At 39.3% G+C, this 25787-nt stretch overlaps 1 protein-coding gene across 1 annotated transcript in view; it reads left to right on the top strand.

Moving 5' to 3' along the window:
* The first annotated feature begins 362 nt into the window (after positions 1–362).
* LOC126188738 (breast cancer type 2 susceptibility protein-like) overlaps positions 363–25787 on the top strand; it is a 159773-nt gene continuing 134348 nt past the window's right edge. Inside the window, exons 1-2 of the mRNA XM_049930346.1 lie at positions 363–4136; positions 21124–21378. Of these exons, the coding sequence (XP_049786303.1) occupies positions 363–4136; positions 21124–21378 (4029 nt within the window). The remainder of the gene's footprint in view (positions 4137–21123; positions 21379–25787) is intronic.

Raw genomic sequence — 25787 nt, 5'->3', positions numbered from 1 at the left:
AAACAGTTGAAAGTGGATTTATAACTGCTGCAGGGGAAAGACTTTTTATCCTAGAGAAAGGGCTACATAAAGCAAGGAAAATTTTTTCAGACATTGAGTCACAATTTTCCAGTGGAAGTAAAGATTGCAATAGCAGTATAGAAAGATCAGCAGAGAGTGCTTATGAATGGCATAATGAGCCCAAGTACATAATGTCCACTGATGTTAAGAGCCCTCTACAAAAGAGTTCTTCGCATAAAACTATGAAGGCTCTGTTGGGTACTCAAGGCAACAATAATTTGCTAAATAGTGAATGTGATACCGTTTGTAATGTAGCTGGAAGTATTATAGAGAATACTAAAACTAAATTTGAACCTACCTACATGACTTGTGCTGAAAGTGATGCCACTTTGTTACGGAAGTCCTTAAAGGTGGAAGCTAGTACTAAGTATCCAGATAATTGCCACAGAATACAGACAGAAGATGCAAGTGCTGAATTTTATAAAGGTCTAGATAGTGAGAGTAATTTAAATAGAGGATTTATGACAGCTGCTGGAAAGAATATTACTGTATCAGCTACTTCTCTGGACAGAGCAAAGAGTATGCTGTCAGACATTTCTGTGATGAATGAGGATGATTGCAAGAACATTATTGTGCAAGTGAGGAGAAGAGATTTGAAAGATTCTCCCATATATGAGGAAAAGAACAAATGCAATGTGTTTAACAAGCAATATATTAAGAAAGTGCTGGCAGAGCATAAGGAAGAAGGGAAAAGAGGAAGAAAAGTCTCACTAATGGTTCGCAATTTGTCTGAGTCTTTGAATAAATTGACTGTACCAGAAACTGTGGGACAGACTGATCTCAGAGCAGAGAAATGCTCAGAAGATATTTCTGCAGTGCCAGTGCAGGCAGTCAAGAGTTATTTCAGTTGTGGGTTTCAGACTGCTGCCAGTAAACCTCTTGAAATATCTCTTGCATCCCTCAACGAAGCAGAGGAAATGTTTGATGATGTAATGGATACTGTTGCTGAGGGACATAATCACACTGCTGTGGCACAGAGAAAAAGGGAGAATGAACTGTTCAAGAAATCTCGGCGAAATGCAGAAACTATTTTACCATTGGTTGAGAGGAATATTAGTGTGCATGATGAATCTGTGAAAACATTGGACACTATGTATGTGACAGAAAGAAAACTGGGAACAAATGCATCACCTGAAAAAACTGATACATTCAGTTTTGCTGCTGCTAGTGGTAGAGATGTTGAAATTTCACAAATTTCATCACAAAAAGTAAAGAACACATTGGAAGCACCAAGTAATTTTGTTCCTAAGGAAGCAAATAGAATCACCACAGATGATATGTGTTCTTCAAAGAAAATTTGTGTAACATTTTCGGATAAAGTGGAAAAGGCATTATTAAATGAGACAATATTAATCGAGCAAACATCCAACATAGAATCTGAAAAGGAAATTAAAACTTTTGACAATAAAGAAAGTTTTGTCCAGTGCAAAAGACTGAACATGTGTAGTGGTTTTTTTACAGCTGGTGGTAAAAAGGTGGATGTTTCTGATGAAAGTCTAATGAAAGTCCGAAATCTGTTTTCTGATATAACAGAAAAGGTCGAAGAAACTACTTTTACTGTAGGGAATATGGAGGAAAGAGAAACAGTTGGTGAGTCCGCTTCTAAGGGACAAGATGTAATCTTCCATGGAAAAGTGCAAAACTTATCACAAGGCAAGGATATGGAAATAAAGAAAATATATGAGACTAAATCTAAAAATGAAGTTCAAATTCTTGACAAAAAAGAAAGCTCTGTGGATTACAAAAGTCTGTATATATGTGGTGGTTTTCTAACAGCTGGTGGTAAAAAGGTGGATGTTACAGAAGAAAGTCTCAAAAGAGTCAGAACTCTTTTTTCTGATATAATAGAAGATGTTGAAGAAACGACATTGACTGTGGAGAATTTGAAGGGAAAAGAAGCAATTGAGATGTACACTTATAAAGGAAGGGATCATGTATCCTCTGGGAAAGTGAGAAAATCATCACAAGAGAGGGATATGAAAATCACGAAAATATCTGGCACTGAATCTGGAAATGAAGTTCAAATTCTTGACAAGGAAAAAAATCCTGTAAATTTCAAAAAACTTAGTATGTGTGGTGGTTTCAGTACTGCCAGTGGAAAAAAAATTAATGTTTCAGAAGAAAGTTTGGCAAGAGTCTCGAATGTTTTTTCTGATATAACAGAAAATGAAAATAATACTTTTACAGTAGGGAATATGAAGGTGAAAGAAGCACATGAAGTGTATTCTTCCAAGAAGAAAGATATATCTGTTGAGAAAGGGCAAAAGTTGTCACTGAACAAGAATGTAACAACCAGGAAAATATCTGACAGAGAATTTGAAAATGAAGTGAAGCTGCTTGACAGAAAAGAAAGTTATGTAAATTGTGAAAGATTGAATATGTTTGGTGGTTTTCTTACAGCTGGTGGTAAAAAGGTGGGTGTTTCAGAAGAAAGTTTGGTGAGAGTCAAGAATCTGTTTTCTGATATAACAGACAATATTGAAGAAACTAAATTGACTTTAATGAATGTGAAGGAAAAAGAAGCTACTGAGGTGTGCTGTGTCAAGAAGAAACATGTAATATCCCCTGAGAAAGTGAAAAACTCATCATTGGAGAAGAATACAGGACCTAGGAAAATATCTGATGCAGAATTTGAAAATGAAGTGAATCTGCTTGACACAGAAGAGAGTTCTACCAATTGCAAAAGACTAAATATATGTGGTGGTTTTGTTACAGCTGGTGGTAAAAAGGTGAGTGTTTCAGAAGAAAGTTTGGTGAGAGTAAAGAATCTGTTTTCTGATATAACAGAGAATGTTCAAGAAACTGCATTGACATTAGTAGATGTGAAGGGAAAAGAAGCAACTGAGAAATACAGTGTCAAGAAGAAAGATGCAGTATGCCTTGAGAAAGTGAAAAACTCATCACCAGACAAGTGTATTGGAACTAGGAAAAAATCTGAAACAGAATTTGAAAATGAAGTGAATCTACTTAACAAGGAAGAGAATTCTGTCAACTGCAAAAGACTAAATACATGTAGTGGTTTTGTTACAGCTGGTGGTAAAAAGGTGGAGATTTCGGAAGAAAGTCTGGTAAGAGTCAGAAATCTGTTTTCTGAGTTAACAGATAATGCCTTAGAGAATACACTGACTGCAGAGCATGTGAAAGGAAAAGAAACAACTGGAAATCAGTCTCTTAAGAAAAAAGATGTATTATCACATGAGATAGTGAAAAAACGACTATCAGACAGAACTACGGGAAGCAAGAAAATATCTGATTCAGAATCTGAAAATGAAGTAAGGCTGTTCGATAAGAAACAAAGTGTTATAGGTAATGAAAGGATGAAAATGTATGGTGGTTTCGTCACAGGTTGTGGTAAAAAAGTGGAGGTCTCTGAAGAGAGTTTGATGAAAGTAAGAACTCTTTTTGCTGACATAACAGATAATGAGGAAAATTCATCTGTGGTTTCAAGGAATGTAGACAGTTCCCCACAATGTATGAAAAAAGCATGTATTACAAACTCCGATTGTCTCCAGAATGAATTTGTAGGTATGGAAACTCATCTTCAGACAGCGTATCGGAAGCCTACTGCTACTAGCTCCAAAGAGACAGTAATGTCAGTATTAGATAGAAAAAACTATGTTTCTGGCACATCTACTTCAAACAAGCCACATGGTAATGCTCTTGCAGAAAATATGTTGCAGCACAATGTGAAGGTTAATGTAGCTACTAAACTGAGAATCCAAAAGCATGAAACCACTTTGACACAGGAAGTTTCAGAAAGTACAGCAGCCCTTCTTCTAGATGATGATTTTAAGAAAGAATTAGAAGAATCAGATTCCTCATGTTTCTCTGTGTTAACAGAAAGAAGCTGCTCTCCAGATTTGTCTGTTACTATGGGAAGTACCACCAGTATGGACAGAGAGCCAGGGAGTCCAGTTATTGGGTCAAGGAACAAATGCAACCGATCAAATAAAGTGCTTGTACGCAAGAACACTTCAGCAAAGAGAGCTGAAAGTGTTACAGCATCAGTGAAGAAGGTATGTGACCAATCACAATCTGAAGATAAGAAGAATAATATACCACCATACATACCGGAGGTAAGATTTCTGCAAATACATTAATAGTTTTTACCCTTTTGCCGTATGAACTTCTAAGGTTCATTAAACACATTAAGTTTTTGCAGTGACACCTTGTGCCTGTTCCCTCTGTCTCTTCTCCCAATCTCTGTTTTACCCTTTTTATCAGCCCTTGTAATCTTCGTTACATATTTTATAACATGAAATTTTTAATAATCTGTCTGTTTAGTTTTGGTTTTTGCTTTGAATTTATTTCACACCTATATATGGAAATGGTCAGTATATGTTATTTTCATATTTTTGCACCTACTGTCATGTTATTGTAATATGCCAAATTCTTCTTATTGAGAGCAGTAATTATTGCTCTAACAGTATCCTTTTTGTTTTACTTGTTTTGACTACTTTCAATTTTGTTTGATTACTGTGATTTGTGAAAGAAACAGCAGTGCTGCATAAATGAATTCCTACCTTGTTTCTGTCAGTGTTATGGTTTTAATTTGTGGTGGCAAGATTTACCACATTTGAAGAAAACAAACTCGTTTACCTTGGGAAAAAAAAGTTCATAAATGAGTGACACAGATTGGTCTTTTTTCGCAGTCATCGATGCACAAATGAAAATCTCAACATGTAGAAAGACAGTTGAAAATGAAGACAAAATCTCTAGTTATATAGAACAGTGCATTGCCAATAAATGACTAAGAATGAAAGGGAGACAGTATATATCTAGTCCCAGCACTGCCCTCTCTTGTGTGACTGTAAGTGATAATGTCATTTCAGGCTGAGTTGTTCTTCGTAAAATGAAGTAGACACATGGAAGTCAGTAATTTTTTACAATAGGGAGACATTTATGGAAGAAGTGCATAGAAGAGAGCTGTACGCAGTGACGAATGGGTACCGAATCTCACATTGCAATCACATGAGGGATGATACCATCTTCACTACTTGGCTATAATGTACTGCTTGCCTTCATTTGCAGATGCTGAAGCACTGCAGGAGACATGGTTTGTCTGCATCAGTAGTTGATACTATCTTGTGTGGGTCTTGAATAGCGGCATGCATCTGATTGTTTACGTGATGGAGAAGCCACAAATCCCACAGACAGACAGAGGCATGTGAATGCTATGAGTGTCAAGTGGTAAATGTAGTGTTTTCGGATTAGCCTTACTTCAGTCTAAGCTACAGCTACATTGTGACCCTCCTGTTGCTTGGACAATATGACAATGTGGGTAGTTAAACAGCACAGCAGGCAAAAAACAAGTGCTGAATAAAGTTTGTCACATACTGAAAGTGGTCTGAACATCCTAATATTGAGAGATACTTGAACAGTGGTCGACTATATAAGGAAGGTTTTACAGTCCAAAGTACAGCACCTCATTCCCACTTTTTCTTGTCAGCTTCAAATGACTTAAGCTTGAATAGTGCCTCAGTGGATAGCCTACAAATTTAAGTACAGAGCACCAAAAGAAGATTAAAATAATTCTTATTTTCCCAAAGAAATGGTGTGACTTACCTCCTGTTTTCTGTTTTCTCTGAAATGATTGCTTTTTTCCCCTGCAAGTTTCCAAGCCCTACTATGTCCAAATCAAATGAGCTTCCAGAGCAAAACTGTTTCCACCAGTGTCAAAACTATATTATTCATTTATTCCATGGATAGTGCACGTCTTTCTAGTTTGTATTTCACCCACAAATCTATGTTCCTCTACAGGTTTCTCACTTATTATCACTCTGGTGTTCCACTTGTTGTTGTTGTTGTTGTTGTTGTTTTCATGTCAGTCACCATGATATTTAATCAGTATTTGAGCATCATCATGATCTAAAACATTATTAACTGTAGGATTTAAACTATGGTTTTGTTGTGCAGCTGAGTTTAAAATTGTTATAGAAGTTCTGTTCATTGCCATAACTCCAGATGGTTATTCTACAAGGAGATTTAGGTTTATTAAATGGGAAGAAACTCTAGTACACGTCTACAACAGTCATGCACTAGAAAATTTAGACATGTACTGTTTGGGTTGTTATTAAAAGAAAATGTTTGAAAGACACACATGGAAATTGAGAAAATTCTCTAAAAGTAAACAATGAGCTGATCACAGTGTGTGCTAAAGTGCAGAAATTTCTATTGACTTTTTCTTGTCAACTGGAAATGACTAAAGCTTGAATAGTGCCTCAGTGGATAGCCTACAAATTTAAGTACAGAACACCAAAAAAAGATTAAAACAATTCTTAATCTCCAAAGGAAATGGTATGACTTTATTAGTTCTTCCAAAATTGTGTTTCCTGGTGGTCACAATGAAACGTACAGTGTCATTTATTGCAAACAAATAAAATGCATCTTTACAGCTTCCACAAAACAATTATAGTCACAATATCTGAAGCCACATTATGTAGTTCTATGCTTTCCCAAGTACTTCACTTAATGAAATCTGTTGGGGGGGGGGGGGGGGGGAGGAGGAGATGCGACACCTCCAGAACAAGTTAAAATGGACACAAGACACAATCCTTGGTGTGCCATTTAGTATGGCAGATGCAGTGCAGTTTTAGATGACTTAGTGAATGGCATGATGAGTGAGAACAGACAAGGGAACAGGAATTTAGGGTTCCAGCTGTATGTGGAAGCTTTACATACCACTGTGATTAGGATGGTGAAAGCATTCTATTGTGTTACTCTTAGTTTGCCCACTATCAGACTTTAAAATGTATGTTTGTTCCTCAACAAAATGCATGAAACAATATGCACATTTGGTGAAAGGAATATCTGGACAATCCTCAGAATAACAGTCTTGAGGTGCAAAACCAAATGCCACTTGAATCGCGTTCTTGAATTCAGCAACATGTTCTGGGGTATTGAAGCGTAGGCTGATACATTGGTGCATGAATGATAGAATGTACGAGCGAGGTGGCATACTGCACGCTGTACACGCATTTGGGAGGACGATGGTTCAAACCCGCTTCTGGTCATCATGATTTAGGTTTTCTGCGATTTCCGTAAATCACTTCAAGCAAATGCCAGGATGGTTCCTTTGAGAAAGGGCACTGTCATTTTCCTTCCCTATCCTTCCCTTATCTGAAATTGTGCTCTATCTCTAATGCCCTCATCATTGACAGGGTGTTAAACACTAATGTCAATCCATCCAATAATATAACACATTCATTAAGAAAGTTTAGTATTGAAGTCTCTGCAGAGGGTTCTTATAGAGTCTGTTATCCTTCTTGCACATATTTTTATTGCCAAGAGAAATACCGTATTTACTCGAATCTAAGCCGCACTTTTTTTCCGGTTTTCGTAATCCAAAAAACCGCCTGCGGCTTAGAATCGAGTGCAAAGCAAGCGGAAGTTATGAAAAATGTTGGTACGTGCCGCCACAACTAACTTCTGCCGTCGAATATATGTAGCGCAACACAGCATGCTTTGTAGGCACAAAGATAAATACTGGCGCCAAAACCTCTGCGTCAGTAAATAAATTTAAAAAAAAAGTGGAAGACGAGTTTTTTTTCTCCGCCGCGAGTTTCGACCACTGCATTTTCATACATTATCCAACGAAGTAAATACAAATTCCGTATTGTTCATCTTCGAATGTAGCACAATTTCAGTGTACTACGAAAATCTGACTGGCAAGACTGTTTGGGATGTTTGTTAATATGGCCAACTCCACGTTCTGAATTTTTTCCTATCTGTGAGAAGAGATGGTTGCTAATAGGAACCTGATGAAATTTGAATCACATACAGTATTCTCTTCACCATAAGAATAATACGAATATAAACATTTTGCCATGTATTCTTTCGTGTTTGCTGCTATCTCATTTAAATCCTGTCTGCCTAAAAACTACGAAACTAGAGTGAGACAACAGCAAACGCGGAAGAATATACGTATCGTGTCATGTTTATATTCGTATTATTCTTATGCCTAATAATGATAGTGTCTGAAATGAAGCACGGCAAGTGACTAGATTTTTAAATCTAAGATGACTCTAATTTCTGTGCAGAATTTGATGTAATAAAGAAGCGGCTGCAAAGATTTTCAAACGGAGAAAAATTTTCGCGTAACTCTCGTTCAGAACATGTTCTATTCATACGCAGTCTATTATTTGATTCTTGTTGATCATTATCAAAGAAAGCAGCAGTGTAAGTAACAACAAATAGCAGTCTCTTGCCATTGTTTCGCTAATGAGACGATTCCTCTCTTTTTTTGTTTTAATTGTACGCGGCGGTAGCGCGCACAAAAGCAAGCCATGCCGCGAGCCGCGACAGGCCGTAAACACGCTCTATCAGAATGCGACAAACAATGCATGACACAGTGCAGTAATGCATTTTCAGCTTAAGAGTGACGCAAACACCTATAACAAAGAAAACGGCACTTATCAGATCAAAGCAAAATAGGCAATCGATTCAAACCAGACGAAGCACGTGAAAAAGGAAGGGTACCCGTATAAATACGGACGGAGCGCCTGACGCATAGCAATGGCTACGTGGTAAAGCTTAACTGCTAAGCTTACGACTCGAACCAAACTACTGTAGCTGTATTGTCATTCATTCGACCTAAATTGTGTCTCACATTACAATGGACCAACTTTGTTTCGATTTGGAGGTGTGGCCTAAAACTTTTCTCTCCCCTTGAATTTCGAGTCTCAAATTTCAGGTGCGGCTTAGATTCGGGAAATTTTTTTTTCCTTGATTTCGAGTCTCATTTTTCAGGTGCGGCTTAGATTCGAGTGCGGCTTAGATTCGAGTAAATACGGTATACTTCCAAAGGCTGTGTATATTTTGTTGATTTTGATGAAATGATTGTGTGTTCAGTGCCTTAACCTGCAAATGAATCATTTAGTATTGTTGTGCCCTTGTGAGCAATCCATCAATCACAAAGTAGTATACACTTAAGGTTATTTGTGACATTGCCATTAACAACATTCATGATGTTAAATGATCCTTTGACATTATCCCACTTATGCTAGCCTCCAAATGAATGTTTAATGTTTGATGGAAAATTGTCTTCAATAACCATTTTAAATTTGAGGCCAAAAGTAGTTGGTTTTATCTTGTGTGTGTGTGTGTGTGTGTGTGTGTGTGTGTGTGTGTGTGTGTGTGTGTGTGTGTGGAGGGGGGGGGGACAAATATACAGGTTTTTTTGTTAGGTATTTGCTCATTGAGAGTCACATTTATTGTATAACTATGAGTTATATTGTGTTCAGACTGGTCCAAGACAACTGTTGATTTTTACCCTTTCGTACTGTAGATAGTGTTGCACCATAAGTTAGTTCATAATTTAATCCACTTTGATCAGTGTTCAAAATACTGTCCCTGTATCTGAAAACTTGGAAGTTTTCTGGTTACTTCTACGACAAAACGGCCTCCAAAATGGCGGGCGAATAGCTTGGTGTTCCAGTACATCTGTGACTGTCATGAAAGCAATGATGTGTCTATAGCAAGTCTGTATTCTTTCTTGAAGCATGCTATGAAAGCTGCAGAACATTTAGACTTTGTGTGTTCAGTTTCTCTTGCTTCTTACAGTGCCCAAAATTTCACATACAAGTAATGGGTACATTTTCCTTCATTCCTTGCTGTCAGATTGGGATAGAAAGTGTTGTTTAATCTCCAGTTCTTTGATTGCCTTGTTTCTTGAAGTAGAATTTCATTACTTCTTTTTCCTCTCTGTGTAATCAAATATTACTTTGATGTTCAATGTGCTTGTTGTATACGGAGTCTCATCAATAACGAGCTATAGATCACACCTTTACATGGAAGTGTATGATAATCATCATAAAAACATTAAAGATGTTCTTCCAAAATTTTGTTGAAGTACTAACAGTACTGAAATTTTTTTCTGGTGAAGGTTTGTAGTCAACAGAACTTCTAGCTTCTCTTTGAAGAATACTGTTTCCGCCACTGACACTACAATCTTGAACACTATTAATTGCATTATCATCCATAAAATTGTTTACTTCATCCACTCTACTAACCGTGTAACTTCATTTGAGCAGTCAAAGGAATATTCATGTTTCTGAGTAATCAAATCCACCAGAAATGTAGCAAAAGTGTCATCATCCGCTCCTACACCATTTTCTATTGGACAGTGCCTTCTTAATTTGGATTCCACACTGTTTAAAATGTTACAGACATTAATGGCTTCGTTCATTTTTTCTGTATATGTATGACATTACAGGCACATGTATACTAAATACGTCAGCTACTTGCTGATGTAACTGACTGATTGGTGTATTAACACCCTCCCCACATCCAAGACTGCAAGCACTGTCTTGTGTGTGTTGAGCAGGGAAAAAGAGAGGGAGGGGGTTTGTTAGTAGAGCCAGAAGTATTCACCATGGCACAATGTCAGATGGCTTGTGGAGTATTCATGGAGTTGTGGATGTAGAGGTGGTCAAACCGAGACCAACAAAAACACACGCAAGTGCTGGGGTGGTTAGAAATGTGAGATGATGAGTCTATGTACAAATGTTTAAACACAAATTCCTGTTGAAGTCAAGGGATGTCCCTTGTGAGGGCTACTGCTGGGTAGCAATCGCATACATAGACAGCATGTGGCATGTGGCACTAGGATTCACTTGTGCAGCTGTCATTTGCGGTTGCTCAGCTGTGGTGTCAACTCCTGGCAGCCACGTGAGGCGATAGTGGATGCAGCATGATTGTCACATCATATGTCTGCAGTGCGATGACGGCTGATGTAGGAAATGTTGCCTGATGCCTGATGTCAAGGTGGTAGCCGAGTGGGTGGTAACATCCCTTCTTTCATGGGCAGCGGTGATCTGCATCTTGGCAAGGTGACCACTGCCCAGCCAGGTGCCCAGGCAGCACTCTCAACTGGACCGATATCTTCGGAAAGGTGTCAGATAGACCCTCCAGCATCACAGGCTCCTGGCCAGTGCGGATGGGAGCATATGGCTAGGAGCTCCCCGCTTGGTGGTGTAGTTGGAGTAGTGGAGGCTCCAGCACTGGTAGTAGAGGTCATGCCCTATCCATGTCAGGTTGTGGCATGGCAAGCAGCAGCAGTGGATGAGGCACACTGGTGGCTCTGACACTGCAGCCTAATCTCCTTCCAACATCCAATCCATCTTGGGCTGCCTAAAAACAGAGAGAGATTGGGGCGAAGGAAAGTTTTGTAAATAGGGCTGCAAGCCAGAGGGCAACAACAGAGTGGGAGGAGGAAGAGGGGATATAGCTGAGGTGTCAATGGAAGAGAAACAAAAGAAGGCATTGTCGCGATGTGTGACTGCTGCAGAGCCTAGAGGTGGCAGCAGTTGCGTCCTCTGCTGCAGGTAGGGCTGATTTTGAAGGCGTGTCACCCCCGAGGCCATCATGAACATGCAGCATCCCCACTGCTGCCAGTCGACTGCCAAAATCCACTTGAACTGTCATCCAAAGCCACAGGCAGATGTCTTGCTGCAAACATGGAGATAGTGTGACGGAAGGCTCCACGGTTGTTGCCAGCATCAGATGAAAGAGTATATTGGGCTGAGTGCCATGGTGGAGATCCGCTGGACCCTTCTCCCCTATGGGCATTGACCTGTATGAACTCTTCATTCTTAAGAATACTGACCGCATATTTCTTCATTCGAGTTTTAAATGTTTGCAAGAGCCTTTCGGTCTCACCCTTTGATTGGAGAGAGGGGTGGGGGGACAGCTTGTGGTGAACACCGTTTCTGTAACAGAACTCGCTGCAAACCTTAGAGCAAAACTGTGGTCCGTTGTGTGACACCAGCGTGAGAGGAAGACCTTCAGTAATGAAAATTCTACAGAGTGTTGCGACAATAACCTCAGCAGACGTGGATCAACAGTTGGCAATGTGCGGAAGGTTGTAGTTCACATTCAGGACAATCAGCCAGTTAGTATCCAGGTAGATGGCCATGAAATCAATGTGAACCTTTTTCCATGGGCTCGAGGGTGTTGAACAGGATGAGAAAGCCAGAGGAAGCCACTTGCTGTTGTTCACACTCATGACAGTTGTGGACAAAATGCTCGAGCTGCTGGTCTTTGCCTGGTCAGTACACATGGTGTGGGGTGAGCGATGTAATTCGTGCGATTCCCCAGTGACCTTGGTGCAAGAGCCCTAAGATTGTCAGACGCAGGGGTTCCAGTGGGAATACCCAGAGAAACATTTGATCTGCAGTTAGTAGGATAACTCCATCCACCAGGATTAGCTGGTGGTGGAGTAATGCTGCAATGGGTTGGAGTCAGGAATGTGGTCCAACCAGCCCTGTTCTACATACTGTCGTAAGTGTTATAAGGTGGTGTCCTTGGTCATGGCCACAGCCCCAAGGGTCCCTGTTATGGAAAAAGGGGCATGGCCACAGCCACAAGGGCCCCTGTTATTAGAAAAAGCATGCACTGCCTGCTGAGCCTCTTCGTCCAACTACGAGTACAAGAGATCTCATCTTGATCGAACTTGGAGTGGGGTCAGTTGAGGGGACAGGACAAAGTGTCCACGTTGTGTGTTGAGTGATATTGTGGAAGTGAATTTCATAATTGTACCTACTGAAAATGGGTGCCCATCTGTGGAGTCAATGGGTAATCATCTCAGGTTGCTTTGTTGTGGGACTGAGGACAGAGATCAACAGTTTATGATCTGTAATAAGGTTAAAGTTTGTTCCATATAGAAATATGTGGAATCTTCAGCCCAAAGATGATCAAAAGGGCCTCTTTTTCAAATTGTGAATGCTGCTTCTGTGTGGCATTGAGTGTCTTTGACACAAATGCAATTTGATAATCAGAGCCCTCTGATTCTCTCTGTCGCAGGATGGCCCCCATGCCCCGTTCAGATGTGTCCACTGCTACCATTAGCTATTTACTCAGTTGAAATGTGGCAAGTCACGGTGTCAATAAGAGGACCTGCATCAGAACCTTGGACACCTGTTCACATACCTCTGACCATACAAAGGGCACGCCGTTCTTCCACAGGTAGTTGAGCAGGTACACAATCAATGCCACACCCGGGATAAATTAACCACAATATGTCACCTTCCCCAAGTAGGTCCGGAGCTCCTTTAAATTTGAGGGGTGGGGGTGGGGGTGGGGAAGTGTGATGATGGCTTCAATTAGCTTATGTGAGGGCTTAATATCATCACAAGAAATGATGTGTCCCAGCTATTCCATCAACAGTTGAAAGGAAGAAGAAATTTTCTGAAATTACATTTGTGGCCTGCAGACTGGGAGTGTGAACAGCTGCCACAAGTTCTCTAAGTGTTCTCTCATTGTGGCCTTGTCAACACATTGCCACCTATGTAATTTATGCAGCCCTGAACATGCTGCAGCAGTTGCTCGGGTCACCTTTGAAAGATGGCTGGGGCACTGACCAACCCGAATTCGTGCAGAATGTTGGCACCAGAACCTTCTGCAATTCCTCATCCAGGAGCAGTTGTAAACAAGCTTAAGAGAGATCCGCGTTTGAAAAATACTATCCTCCAGCTGACTGCAGAGAAAAGCATGTCTGGTTTTGGAATAGGATATGTATCAGTGTCTGGAACTTGACAGTAAGCTTAAAGTATCCATACAAGCACAGTTTCCCTGACAGTTTTTTATTTGTATAACCAAAGGTACCATCCATTCAATTGCTGAGACAGTTTCAACAGTGGTCAAGGTTGTCAATCTATTTAGTTCTTCCTGGGTGGCATCCCACAGTGAGAGGGGCATGAGCTGTGCATGGAGGAAGCAAAAACGCACCAATTTCTTTAATGTAATGTGCACTGTAAAGTTCGTTGCTTTAGCCAGATCCAGAGAAAATGGCAGACAACTCCTTACTTAGGTTTCCAATTCCTAAAACTGTATTTGCTCTGAACCCTGTAGAACAATTCAGTGATGACGAAATCCAAAAGTTGAAAAAGCTGCAAGGCTGAATGGATTCTCTGTATTCATGCTGTGAACAATAAGGAAGGTGAAATGTTTGTTGTACGGCATTTTTGTACGTCGGCACGATTGTGATTTGTCCTTTGAGAACAATGTTTTGTTTTTTATTTCCCACCAAGCTGTGAGTTGTCGATTAAAGGGATGGTGCTCTCAGCTGGAGATAAATTTGAATGTTTAACAGGGACACAGAGGCACCAGTATCAACCTGTAGCTGAACTTGTTTATTGTGCAAGTTGGGAGTGATGAACAGTTTCTTATGTTACAAGACAGTGGTGTGAGATTCTGATGAAAACATCTTAATGTCCATTAATTCCTGTTGAAGCAAGTATTTTTTGTCCAGAGAGTGGCAGACGGATGGAAATGTCCTCCCTTCTGGGATACCTCGCACTCTGCCCACCTGCTGGGGCACTCTGCTGTGACTTGTATTATGAAACAGTCCAGGCATGACGAAAACAAGTGCTGGGCGAGGAGCCAAGACTTCTTTCCTTGTTTATGAGTCAAAGTTGAAGTGCGGTGTGTGTGTGTGTGTGTGTGTGTGTGTGTGTGTGTGTGTGTGTGTGTGTGTGTGTGTGTGTGCGCGCGCGCTCAACTTTTGCTACATACACTGTGTTGACAAAGCTGAATGCCTCTCCTGTGTCTGGCACGACAGATACCACCTTACTCCAGAATTGTGATCAACAGCCTGTGGATGGGGAAACTTTGAAGGATTGGGCCCATTTTAAAATGTTCTCCAAATTAAGGTCCTAAAATTGTAGAGCTTTCTGACACACCTCCTTGTCCAGATCCGCTCAGATGATTGCATCCCTAATCATCTCCTCTGCATACAATTCCTTATTTACTTGTGTCACAAAACAGTATTTCCTACTAAATCCCTACAGTTCAGCTACCCGCGTGTGGTATGACTGATAAAATTCCGCACACAACGCAGTGATGTTGCAGTATCGGTGAAAGAAGTGGTTAACAAAGCACACATTTCGTTGAAGGTCGGGTGTGCCAGTCTCGTGAGGGGGACCAGTTTCCACAGAAGTTGGTAGGTACTGGGTGATATCTACACAGAAAAAGTGATATGACCATGGCTGGATCCATTATGTAGAATGTGGCAAAGTGCTGTTGGAGGCCTTCTCGTATGCCTCCCACTTTCTGCCATCTCATTGTAAGGCAGGAATGGTGGCAGATTCATAGCCAACTGCCGGGAGAGCATTGTGAACAACAAAGCGTCCTGACATTTCTGTCCCTCTAACTACTAATGGAAAAATTGCTGTAGCATGATGTCCATCAACACACACATCAAGGTTGTCTGTTGTGCATGATTCATAAGCAAAAAACACATGATGACATGTCTGGAGCAAGTATATTTAATGATCTTGTAGAACAAGTTATCAACAGGTTGGTACACCATGTAGTAAGACAGGTACAGTACAGTTTTAGATAACGTAATGAGTGGAACAATAAATCAGAATAGACTGAGTGCGATCACCAGGTGGTGATCGCATATGTACACAGTGCGTGGCAGGTGGTGCTGGGAGGTGCGCACACAGCTATCTTGCATGGTCACTTGGCTGTGATATTTCACGCAATAGTGGATACGGAGTGACTGCCCCATCATGTACGCTTGCTGTGCTATAATGGTCAATGTCGGAGACATAGTTCAGTGCCCGACAAGTCAGTATTGGAACCATGTACCATCCACAGAAAGAGAATGTGTGTCGAAAGAGCACGTAAAAATTAGCAGTATCTGTGTCTATGTGACCTCCTTCTATGACAGAAGTGTTGTGCCTTCTGGTCATGTAACTATTTGCAGCCCCTTCCCCTCATTATTAAACACTTATGTTTTTTCTTTGTATTAGGCTGACAAATCGAACGTCATTGCAGAATGCTAATTGAAAAAATAAATTACTAATAGTAATACTAATACAGTGTGGCATCTATGTTCGGCCAGTGAGGATGGTGCCTGACCAGAACTTCCAGGCTAGTTATCACTGTGCCTGCTGTGAATATCAGCTAGAACACATGTAAGCAGATCATAGCAACAACCTCTTAGTGCTCTTAATGCTTAGGAAGAGGAGTCTGTGTACTGAAGTTAGTTGCGTTTGGAGGGCAAAGTGTTTGCACTGGTGTGGGTTGATAGTGCTCAAGAAAGTAGTGCCAACTGTGTTTGATGAACTTCATGACCTAGTGTAAGAGAGTAACACAGGTCCATGTCTGTGCTCTGTATGCCATGAGTTGTCAGAATGAGGACTACTTAGGGGCATGCAACATTCCTCTTCATTCCTCATTAGTCTGTAAGCAGATTGCTTTCTGTAAATGAAGATCGAAGTCAGTTGAAAGAAGGTTGGGACAGGGAGGAGGGGAAGGGGTGGGGGTTGGTAAAAAGCATCTTTGTTCTGTTGTTAAGAAATCATCTTAAAATGATTCTCATGTGTACGTTATGTCTGGTCAAAAATGGAAAGTGACGCGGACCTTGATCAAGCGTGACTTCCTTTTAACTGTACGGTATATGTTATATTGCATTTAGGAACTTTCGGGTGATTGAACATGTATCAATAATTACGGATTTCTGTAGTTGTATATATAAGTTTGGATGTAGCTGTATTGCATTGATGTACTGGTGGATATTGTGTGGTATGACTCCTGTAGTTGATAGTATAATTGGTATAATGTCAACTTTATCCTGATGCCACATGTCCTTGACTTCCTCAGCCAGTTGGATGTATTTTTCAATTTTTTCTCCTGTTTTGTTTTGTATATTTGTTGTATTGGGTATGGATATTTCGATTAGTTGTGTTAATTTCTTCTTTTTATTGGTGAGTATGATGTCAGGTTTGTTATGTGGTGTTGTTTTATCTGTTATAATGGTTCTGTTCCAGTATAATTTGTATTCATCATTCTCCAGTACATTTTGTGGTGCATACTTGTATGTGGGAACATGTTGTTTTATAAGTTTATGTTGTAAGGCAAGCTGTTGATGTATTATTTTTGCTACATTGTCATGCCTTCTGGGGTATTCTGTATTTGCTAGTATTGTACATCCGCTTGTGATGTGATCTACTGTTTCTATTTGTTGTTTGCAAAGTCTGCATTTATCTGTTGTGGTATTGGGATCTTTAATAATATGCTTGCTGTAATATCTGGTGTTTATTGTTTGATCCTGTATTGCAATCATGAATTCTTCCGTCTCACTGTATATATTGCCTTTTCTTAGAAATGTGTTGGATGCGTCTTGATCGATGTGTGGCTGTGTTAGATGAGACGGGTGCTTGCCATGTAGTGTTTTCTTTTTCCAATTTACTTTCTTCATATCTGTTGATGTTATGTGATCTAGAGGGTTGTAGAAGTGGTTATGAAATTGCAGTGGTGTAGCCGATGTATTTATATGAGTGAATGCTTTGTGTATTTTGCTAGTTTCTGCTCGTTCTAGAAATAATTTTCTTAAATTGTCTACCTGTCCATAATGTAGGTTTTTTTATGTCGATAAATCCCCTTCCTCCTTCCTTTCTGCTTAATGTGAATCTTTCTGTTGCTGAATGTATGTGATGCATTCTATATTTGTGGCATTGTGATCGTGTAAGTGTATTGAGTGCTTCTAGGTCTGTGTTACTCTACTTCACTACTCCAAATGAGTAGGTCAATATTGGTATAGCATAAGTATTTATAGCTTTTGTCTTGTTTCTTGCTGTCAATTCTGTTTTCAGTATTTTTGTTAGTCTTTGTCTATATTTTTCTTTTAGTTCTTCTTTAATATTTTTATTACCTATTCCTATTTTTTGTCTGTATCCTAGGTATTTATAGGCATCTGTTTTTTCCATCGCTTCTATGCAGTCACTGTGGTTATCCAATATGTAATCTTCTTGTTTAGTGTGTTTTCCCTTGACAATGCTATTTTTCTTACATTTGTCTGTTCCAAAAGCCATATTTATATCATTGCTGAATACTTCTGTTATCTTTAGTAATTGGTTGAGTTGTTGATTTGTTGCCCGCATCCCGTGGTCGTGCGGTAGCGTTCTCGCTTCCCACGCCCAGGTTCCCGGGTTCGATTCCCGGCGGGGTCAGGGATTTTCTCTGCCTCATGATGGCTGGGTATTGTGTGCTGTCCTTAGGTTAGTTAGGTTTAAGTAGTTCTAAGTTCTAGGGGACTTATGACCACAGCAGTTGAGTCCCATAGTGCTCAGAGCCATTTGTTGATTTGTTGCTGCCAGTAGTTTTAGATCATCCATGTGTAGCAAATGTGTGATTTTGTGTTGGTATGTTCCAGTAATATTGTATCCATAATTTGTATTGTTTAGCATGTTGGACAGTGGGTTCAGAGCAAGGCAGAACCAGAAAGGACTTAATGAGTCTCCTTGGTATATTCCACACTTAATCTGTATTGGCTGTGATGTGATATTATTTGAATTTGTTTGGATATTAAATGTGGTTTTCCAGTTTTTCATTACTATGTTTAGGAACTGTATCAGTTTAGGATCTTCTTTGTATATTTCCAATATTTGTAGTAACTATGAGTGGGGTACACTATCAAAAGCTTTTTGGTAATCAATGTATGTGTAGTGTAGCGACCTTTGTTTAGTTTTAGCTTGATATGTCACCTCTGCATCTATTATCAGTTGCTCTTTACATCCTCGTGCTCCTTTGCAACAGCCTTTTTGTTCTTCATTTATAATTTTGTTCTGTGTTGTATGTGTCATTAATTTCTGTGTAATGACTGAAGTTAATATTTTGTATATTGTTGGTAGGCATGTTATGGGGTGATATTTAGCTGGGTTTGCTGTGTCTGCGTGATCTTTAGGTTTCAGATAGTTATTCCATGTGTAAATGTATCAGGGAATGTGTATGGGTCTGCAATGTAACTGTTAAATAATTTATATCTAAAAAGAAAGATAATGAGACTTACCAAACAAAAGCGCTGGCAGGTCGATAGACACACAAACAAACACAAACATACACACAAAATTCAAGCTTTCGCAACCAACGGTTGCCTCATCAGGAAAGAGGGAAGGAGAGGGAAAGACGAAAGGATGTGGGTTTTCAGGGAGAGGGTAAGGAGTCATTCCAATCCCGGGAGCGGAAAGACTTACCTTAGGGGGAAAAAAGGACAGGTATACACTCGCACACACACACATGTCCATCCGCATATACACAGACACAAGCAGACATTTGTACTTGCCTTTACAAATTATTATTATTATTATTATTATTATTATTATTATTATTATTTCTTTCTTTTCTCAGATGTTATGTCTGGTCTAAAATGGAAAGTGACGCGGACCTTGATCAAGCGTGACTTTCTTTTAACTGTACGGTATATGTTATATTGCATTTAGGAACTTTCGGGTGATTGAACATGTATCAATAATTATGGATTTCTGTAGTTGTATATATAAGTTTGGATGTAGCTGTATTGCATTGATGTTCTGGTGGATATTGTGTGGTATGACTCCTGTAGTAGTAGTTGATTATTATTACTATTGTTATTATTATTATTATTATTATTATTATTATTATTATTAAGCAAACTAAAATAAACCACCAACAGTAACTCTCTCTTCAAAACCAAAATAATAAGGATCCCTTCTGCAGATCAAGCAAATAACAACTAATTCCTATCTTTTCTGCACTCGGTGAGTCGAGAACTGCCTGCTGAATGGCAGGGTGCTGGCTTATCTAGCCACAGGCAGAAAGATATTTCTAGGACTATTAGCACACACTATTGCCGGGAAATAGTTCATTGATCATTGCGCCCCCTTCGTCTGCTGCTGGTTGATGGCCTCTGACGGACGTTGGCCATGCCTCTGTGTTTGTTGTCAACTGTGGTACTTGCTTGTAAACACTCTTGCGTCAGCCAGACTTCGCAGCGGAGTTGGCAACCCGCATTGCTGGTCTGTCTGCAGTGTTGCTGCTGCAGTAGTCGTCTGTGGTTACTGCAGCATGTACAGTTTCATTATATGAGTAATCTTTTGTTGCTGTTAATTAGTCTGGGATGATTACCAAGTTTGGTTATTGTAAGAGATAAAGAAACTTAAAGGTCTGGAGCTTGCAGCTGTAGAATAAAATTTTATACTTGTGAATCACATAAGCTAAGGTCTTTTCTTCAATTTCTTAGTAGTTGATAGATGCAATGTACAGAATGTTGTATGCAAGTGTGATAAGGTGCAGTGTTCCATTAGTATGTTGATATGAAAGTCACACACCAATGCTATGTTGAGATGTGATACTCACCAAGACCATAGTTTAGTGTTTCTCTCTATTGCCCTATGGAATCCATTTGAATTGTGCTCCTTTTACTGCAGTGTAATTAGAGAATCTGAAAACTCAATCTTCTTTCTGAACGTGAAGCACCCCCTCCCCAAACAACCATGACTCTTTAAGGTTTTGCAGGACAGTCGATTTCAGCAGATGCTGCAGGTTGGGCTTTATGGTGGTCATCAATCTAGTGAACAGAAGTTTCGTGATGGACATTCGAAAAAATTGCATTTCATCAGATTGAATTGCAGTCCATCTGCTTGCAGTTGTGAATATAGGGTGTGAAATACATAAATCCTGAACTTCTTGCTGTTTTGGAGGTGTGATCTCAACACTATGTTTTGTATAAATTCAAAGACAACTTTGTGGTTTCTGAGAAGCAGTAATACACACACACACATTGCCCCAGGTTGATATAAATTAAGTCTAAAGCTTCAAAAATGCAAACTAACCAATGTTTGAAACAATATACCACAAGTAGCCAGAAAACAATTGTCTAAGGAGCGAACAGAAATCAGAACTGAGTAGACTAGACACAGGTAGCAGTATGATCTGATACAGACAAAACACAGTTGGAAAGTGGGCAGGGAATATGATAGAGGAGTCAACATTCCTGTTGTCCATTATTTATGTGGCTTCATTAGTCACAGAGTTTTGTGGTGTTTGACAGTAATACAAAGGCCTTTTTTTTGCACGCAAACCAAAGTATATAGCATTTTGTCTGCTCTTGCAACTAATATAACAATAATTTTAATTGACAGGTTTCTTCTTTGTAAGGAAAGTGGATATACTGAATGATGCTTAAATCTTGTACTTAGTTTTGATTATACACTCTTAAGTATATATGATACTCTTTATGTAATAAAAATGCTTGCCTGTCACTTGTACTTCAGTGTGTTGTCTTTCTTGCATGAACAGATAAATGGTAGACAGAAGAGATGCAACTCTATTAAAGATAACGAGATGCACAAAAAACATTGCAAGTCTAATACAAATCTGAATGAAACTGCTGGTCTTGAAAATGACAGAGAACCAGCCGCTGCGAAGATCAAAGCGTCTATCGTCCCATCACCAGGAAGTTGGTTGCAGCTAAGAATGACATGCCCGAAACGGTGTGTTAAGTGGAGAGACTTTTCTGGTGGCAATGCTCCATCCCAATTTACAGAATCAGAAGTAAGACATGCTGCAGTTAAGAACTTCTTAACTATGAACTCATTTGCTTATTTTATTTTTTTACTGTTTTTTAAAGTGATTTCTCTTTAATAGCCAACAACACTCAGCAGAATTATCTGTGTCTGTCAGATTTTAGTATGAAAGGCTCCTATCTAAAAAGTTACAGAAATGGTAAAATGTGAGGGGCATGGGAAGGCTGCTTTGGAAATTTTGTTCAAGAAAGGCACTCAGGGTTCGAGAGCAAAAATTTGCAGTTGTATAACTATTGCTTATTTTTTCATATTTGCTACAAAATAGACTCGCTTTTGCCATGACATGATTTTTTTTCTTTCTCTTTTTCCTCTTTAAGGTTGCTCTTCCTGTTTGCAGAGTTTGAAGTTAATTACATGTTTCTGTTATCAGTACCCAAAACTGCTAAAACTGAAACTTCCCAGCAGATTAAAACTGTGTGCCGGACCGAGACTCGAACTCGGGACCTTTGCCCGCGAAAGGCAAAGGTCCCAAGTTCGAGTCTCGGTCTGGCACACAGTTTTAATCTGCCAGCAAGTTTCATATCAGTGCACACTCCGCTGCAAAGTGAAAATCTCATTCTGGAAACTGCTAAAACTCCTAAAACAAAACAGATTTATAACGTGACCTGAAAGTGAAACAAGTAGAGTGTTTCCATTACAAGATCATACCTGAATTAATGAGCAATGTCCCACAGCACTAGCCAGGCAGAAGAGAATTTTAGCTAGCTTTGTGCAGGCCATCTGACCGTATTTGATTAAAATTTGTATTGTGTTAAACCCTCATAAAGCAGGTAATAGTAGGTAATAGAAGACCTACTAAGAGGCTATAAAAATAACAATAGAATAAGAAAAGAAAGAGGCTTCAGGGAAGTACAGTGGATAGGGGACTTATGGGAAAAGGAATGGCCAACCTATTCCTAGGTATTGTAGAAGGAAGTTAGAAATAGTATTTGTATAATTTTCCAATCCTCTTTCACAACCCTGCTTCCTTCTTTCAACCTACTATGTTCCTTTCCTTTGTCATGTTATTTCGTAAGTGTTGTTCTTCGGTACCTTTGATTTGTGGTTGTAGCTTTAAAGGCCATTGCACATTGTTCATCTTCATTATATTCATGATGTCTAGCACCTTCAGCAAGCATATACTTTTTAACTGTAACACACTTAAAATCATTGTCTCGTAAATTGCACAAAACTGTAACTATGCTATCCCTCTCATCTTAAAGTCCACATAGAATAGTGATTGCTAAATATCCATCTTCAATTTTGTCACCAGTGTCCATCAGATCTACAACAGTTTTGATTTTCTATCAGTCCTAGATAACTTTCCATTGTTTTGCAATTCTCTATTTTTAGCAAATGTAGTTTCTGTCTCAGTTACACAGTGCATAATTTACTATCCTTTGGCGCATATAATTTCTGAAATTCTTCCCATACTGTTTTGGGATTTGCCTCTCTTCGTGTATGTATTTGCTGCTTGCCGCGTATAGAAACTACAGGTTCTGCTTGTACCTTACATTTCTATGCCATATATGCCTCCATATCAGCATCAGATGCACCATTGCCAGGTTCTGCCTCGTCAGTCTCAATTTTTATGTACAATCACTGTGTATTTCACCCAGCATCTTACTGTTCCTAAAAGATGATGTTTGCTTTAGTACAACGAAAGCACCCTGGAAGTTTGTGAACATGTTTTCTTTCCTTTAAGACTCATGAACTCAGCTCAGTGGTAATTAACATTTTCCAAACATACCACACAAAAATAATCAGCCATTGTAGGCAGATATTTCGTCCTTGCCACACCTACGAGTTTTAGATTCACTAATTGACACTGATACAATATCTGTTTTCTTTATTTGCATCTCCGGGCTCTCAACCATTGCTGGAGTTGAATAAAAGTCATGTCACACACATTAATGGTTATTGAAAGAATAAATTGTGTACATCATTAAAGCAGAGAAACCTAAACTTCTTTTTTATTAGAATAAAGGCTTCTTGATTCTTCTTTTTAAACACCATCAGAGACTATCCAGTAATGTCACAAAAACAGAATAAATGAAGGAGCTCTTGTCCACATGCTCCATTCTTCACAATATACAATATGAACAGCAGTGGTCCCAACATACCTCCTGGAGCATGTCTGAAATGACTTCTACTTCTGTCAATTATCCTGCATCCAAGATAACATGCTGCATGCTCCATGCCAACAAATCCTCATATAATCACAAATTTCTTTTGTTTCGTTGTATAATCGTACTTTCATTATTAATTGTTGATGTGGTTCCAAGTCAGATTTTTTTTAGAAAGCAAAAAATACTGCATCCACCTCATTACCTTGATCCATGGCTTTCAGTATGTCATGTGAGAAAAGCATTAGTTGGACTTCACATGAACACTGTTTCAGAAATCCATGCTGGTGACAGAGAAGAGGTCATTCTATTTGAGATACTCATTATGTTTTTGCTCAGAATATACTATAGGATTCTACAGCAGGTGGACATCAGTGAGAGTGTATGTTCTCCTCCTCTTTCCTTTCACAATCCTTTTCCACCTCCCACTCTCTCTGTCCATTTCTTCCTTCCCCTCTCTCTCTGTCTGTCCATCTCCTCCCATTCTCTCTCCACATTACCACACCCATCCCAATTGTAATTTCTGGTCCTCAATCCCACAGTGTTTCTTTTCATATAATAAGTAATATGTGTAGGAGACAAGGTACTGGCAGATGTGAAGCTGTTTGGATGGGGCGTGAGTCGTGCTTGGGTAGCTCAGACTCTAGAGCACTTGCCCGTGAAAGACAAAGATCCTGAGTTTAAGTTTTAATCTGCCAGGAAGTTTCATATCAGTTCACACTCCACTGCAGAGTGAAAATCTCATTCTGGATATGTGTACCAAGTTTGGCTAAATCAATCCAGAGGTTCAGGTGGAGATTTTTACCCACAAATTTGCCTGCATATGCACTTGTCACGTGTATTCCATTTATTTAACATATAGCTGCTACATGGGCTGCACTTGTGCATCAGTAGTTTTGTTATGTGACTGTGTGTGTAATTATATCACCTGCCCTCATGTGTCTGCTTGTTTGGGAAAGCATAGCTCATGATGTGCTCCCTGCTCTTCCCCCTGCCAAGCGGTCCCAACACACAATGCATCGGCATGTGCCGTGTTGCTAGTGAGCCGTGTGTACAGAGGGCACGAGCAGGAGCACACATCTACGCATTGTGCTATTGAAATAGTGTGGAAGTATGGATTAAACACATTGACGATTGTATAAGCATTATATTCATTACTTTAAATCATATCACATAACACATATCAACCAATAAAAGCATATCCACAAATATAGTTAAATAGTCAAAGAGTAAATATTTTTCCCTAATTCGCATAATAATGCAAATCAGTAAGTATCTTGTACTGCACACTTTCTAAAGTAGCCTATGTTCTTCCTCATGGTTCAAGCTACCTTGTTACCAAATCTTCTTTGAAATCGGTTCAGTGGTTAGTAATAATGAATTTAAATGTAATGTGTGATTGGCAGTTTCTCATGCATCTCAGTGACTATGATGTCACATGTCCTGAATTGTGTGTCATGCAGTGATATAACTTTGCAGGTACATTCAGTGTTGTATGTGAACGAAGTCAGCAAAATGTGTCACAGATACAGTTACTAGTAAAAAAGTAATAAATTAAAACGTCAGGCAGTTTTACTGCATTAACAGCGAAAATATAGTAAGAGATACAATTTTTTCCTTTCATCAGTGTGTGTGTGTGTGTGTGTGTGTGTGTGTGTGTGTGTGTGTTTGTGTGTGAGGGGGGGGGGGTGTCAATGAGAAAAACATATTGTAAATGTTTGTAATTATGTGTAAAATTTATTGCGAGTCACTAAGTGCTCTTGTTCTCATATACTGGATGAATAAAATCTGGCCTATTCTTCTTTTTCACCCCCCCCCCCTTTTTGATATGTAGGTGGTTCTTAACCCCCCCACCGATTCTTTATAGACAGTAAGTGATACAAATATCAAGTTAGTTTTAAATCGGTCCAGTGGTTTCGGAGGAGATGTGGAAACATACCTACATACATATATTTCTATAATATGTATGGATATCATTTTTCTGTGATCTGATTTTGATGAAATTTCTGTGATCTGATTTTGATGAAATAAAACCTATATGCTGACCCAAATTATTTTCAGGTTACTTGCGCAAACTCAATAAAAATTCATGTACAGTGAAACCTCTATATAACGTTTTTCAAGGGACCACAAATTCTGAACACTGTATAGAGGAAAACACTATAAAGAGGAAGGCTTCCAAATAATATTTATAGGGCATTACTGAAGATAGGGATACCACCAATCAGCTTTGACAAATGGTGCCATAGATGACATTTTAAATTTTCACAAT

The sequence above is a fragment of the Schistocerca cancellata genome, chromosome 5 (assembly GCF_023864275.1).
Source record: "Schistocerca cancellata isolate TAMUIC-IGC-003103 chromosome 5, iqSchCanc2.1, whole genome shotgun sequence".
Taxonomy (NCBI): domain Eukaryota; kingdom Metazoa; phylum Arthropoda; class Insecta; order Orthoptera; family Acrididae; genus Schistocerca; species Schistocerca cancellata.
This window is presented reverse-complemented; position numbering and strand designations above follow the sequence as displayed.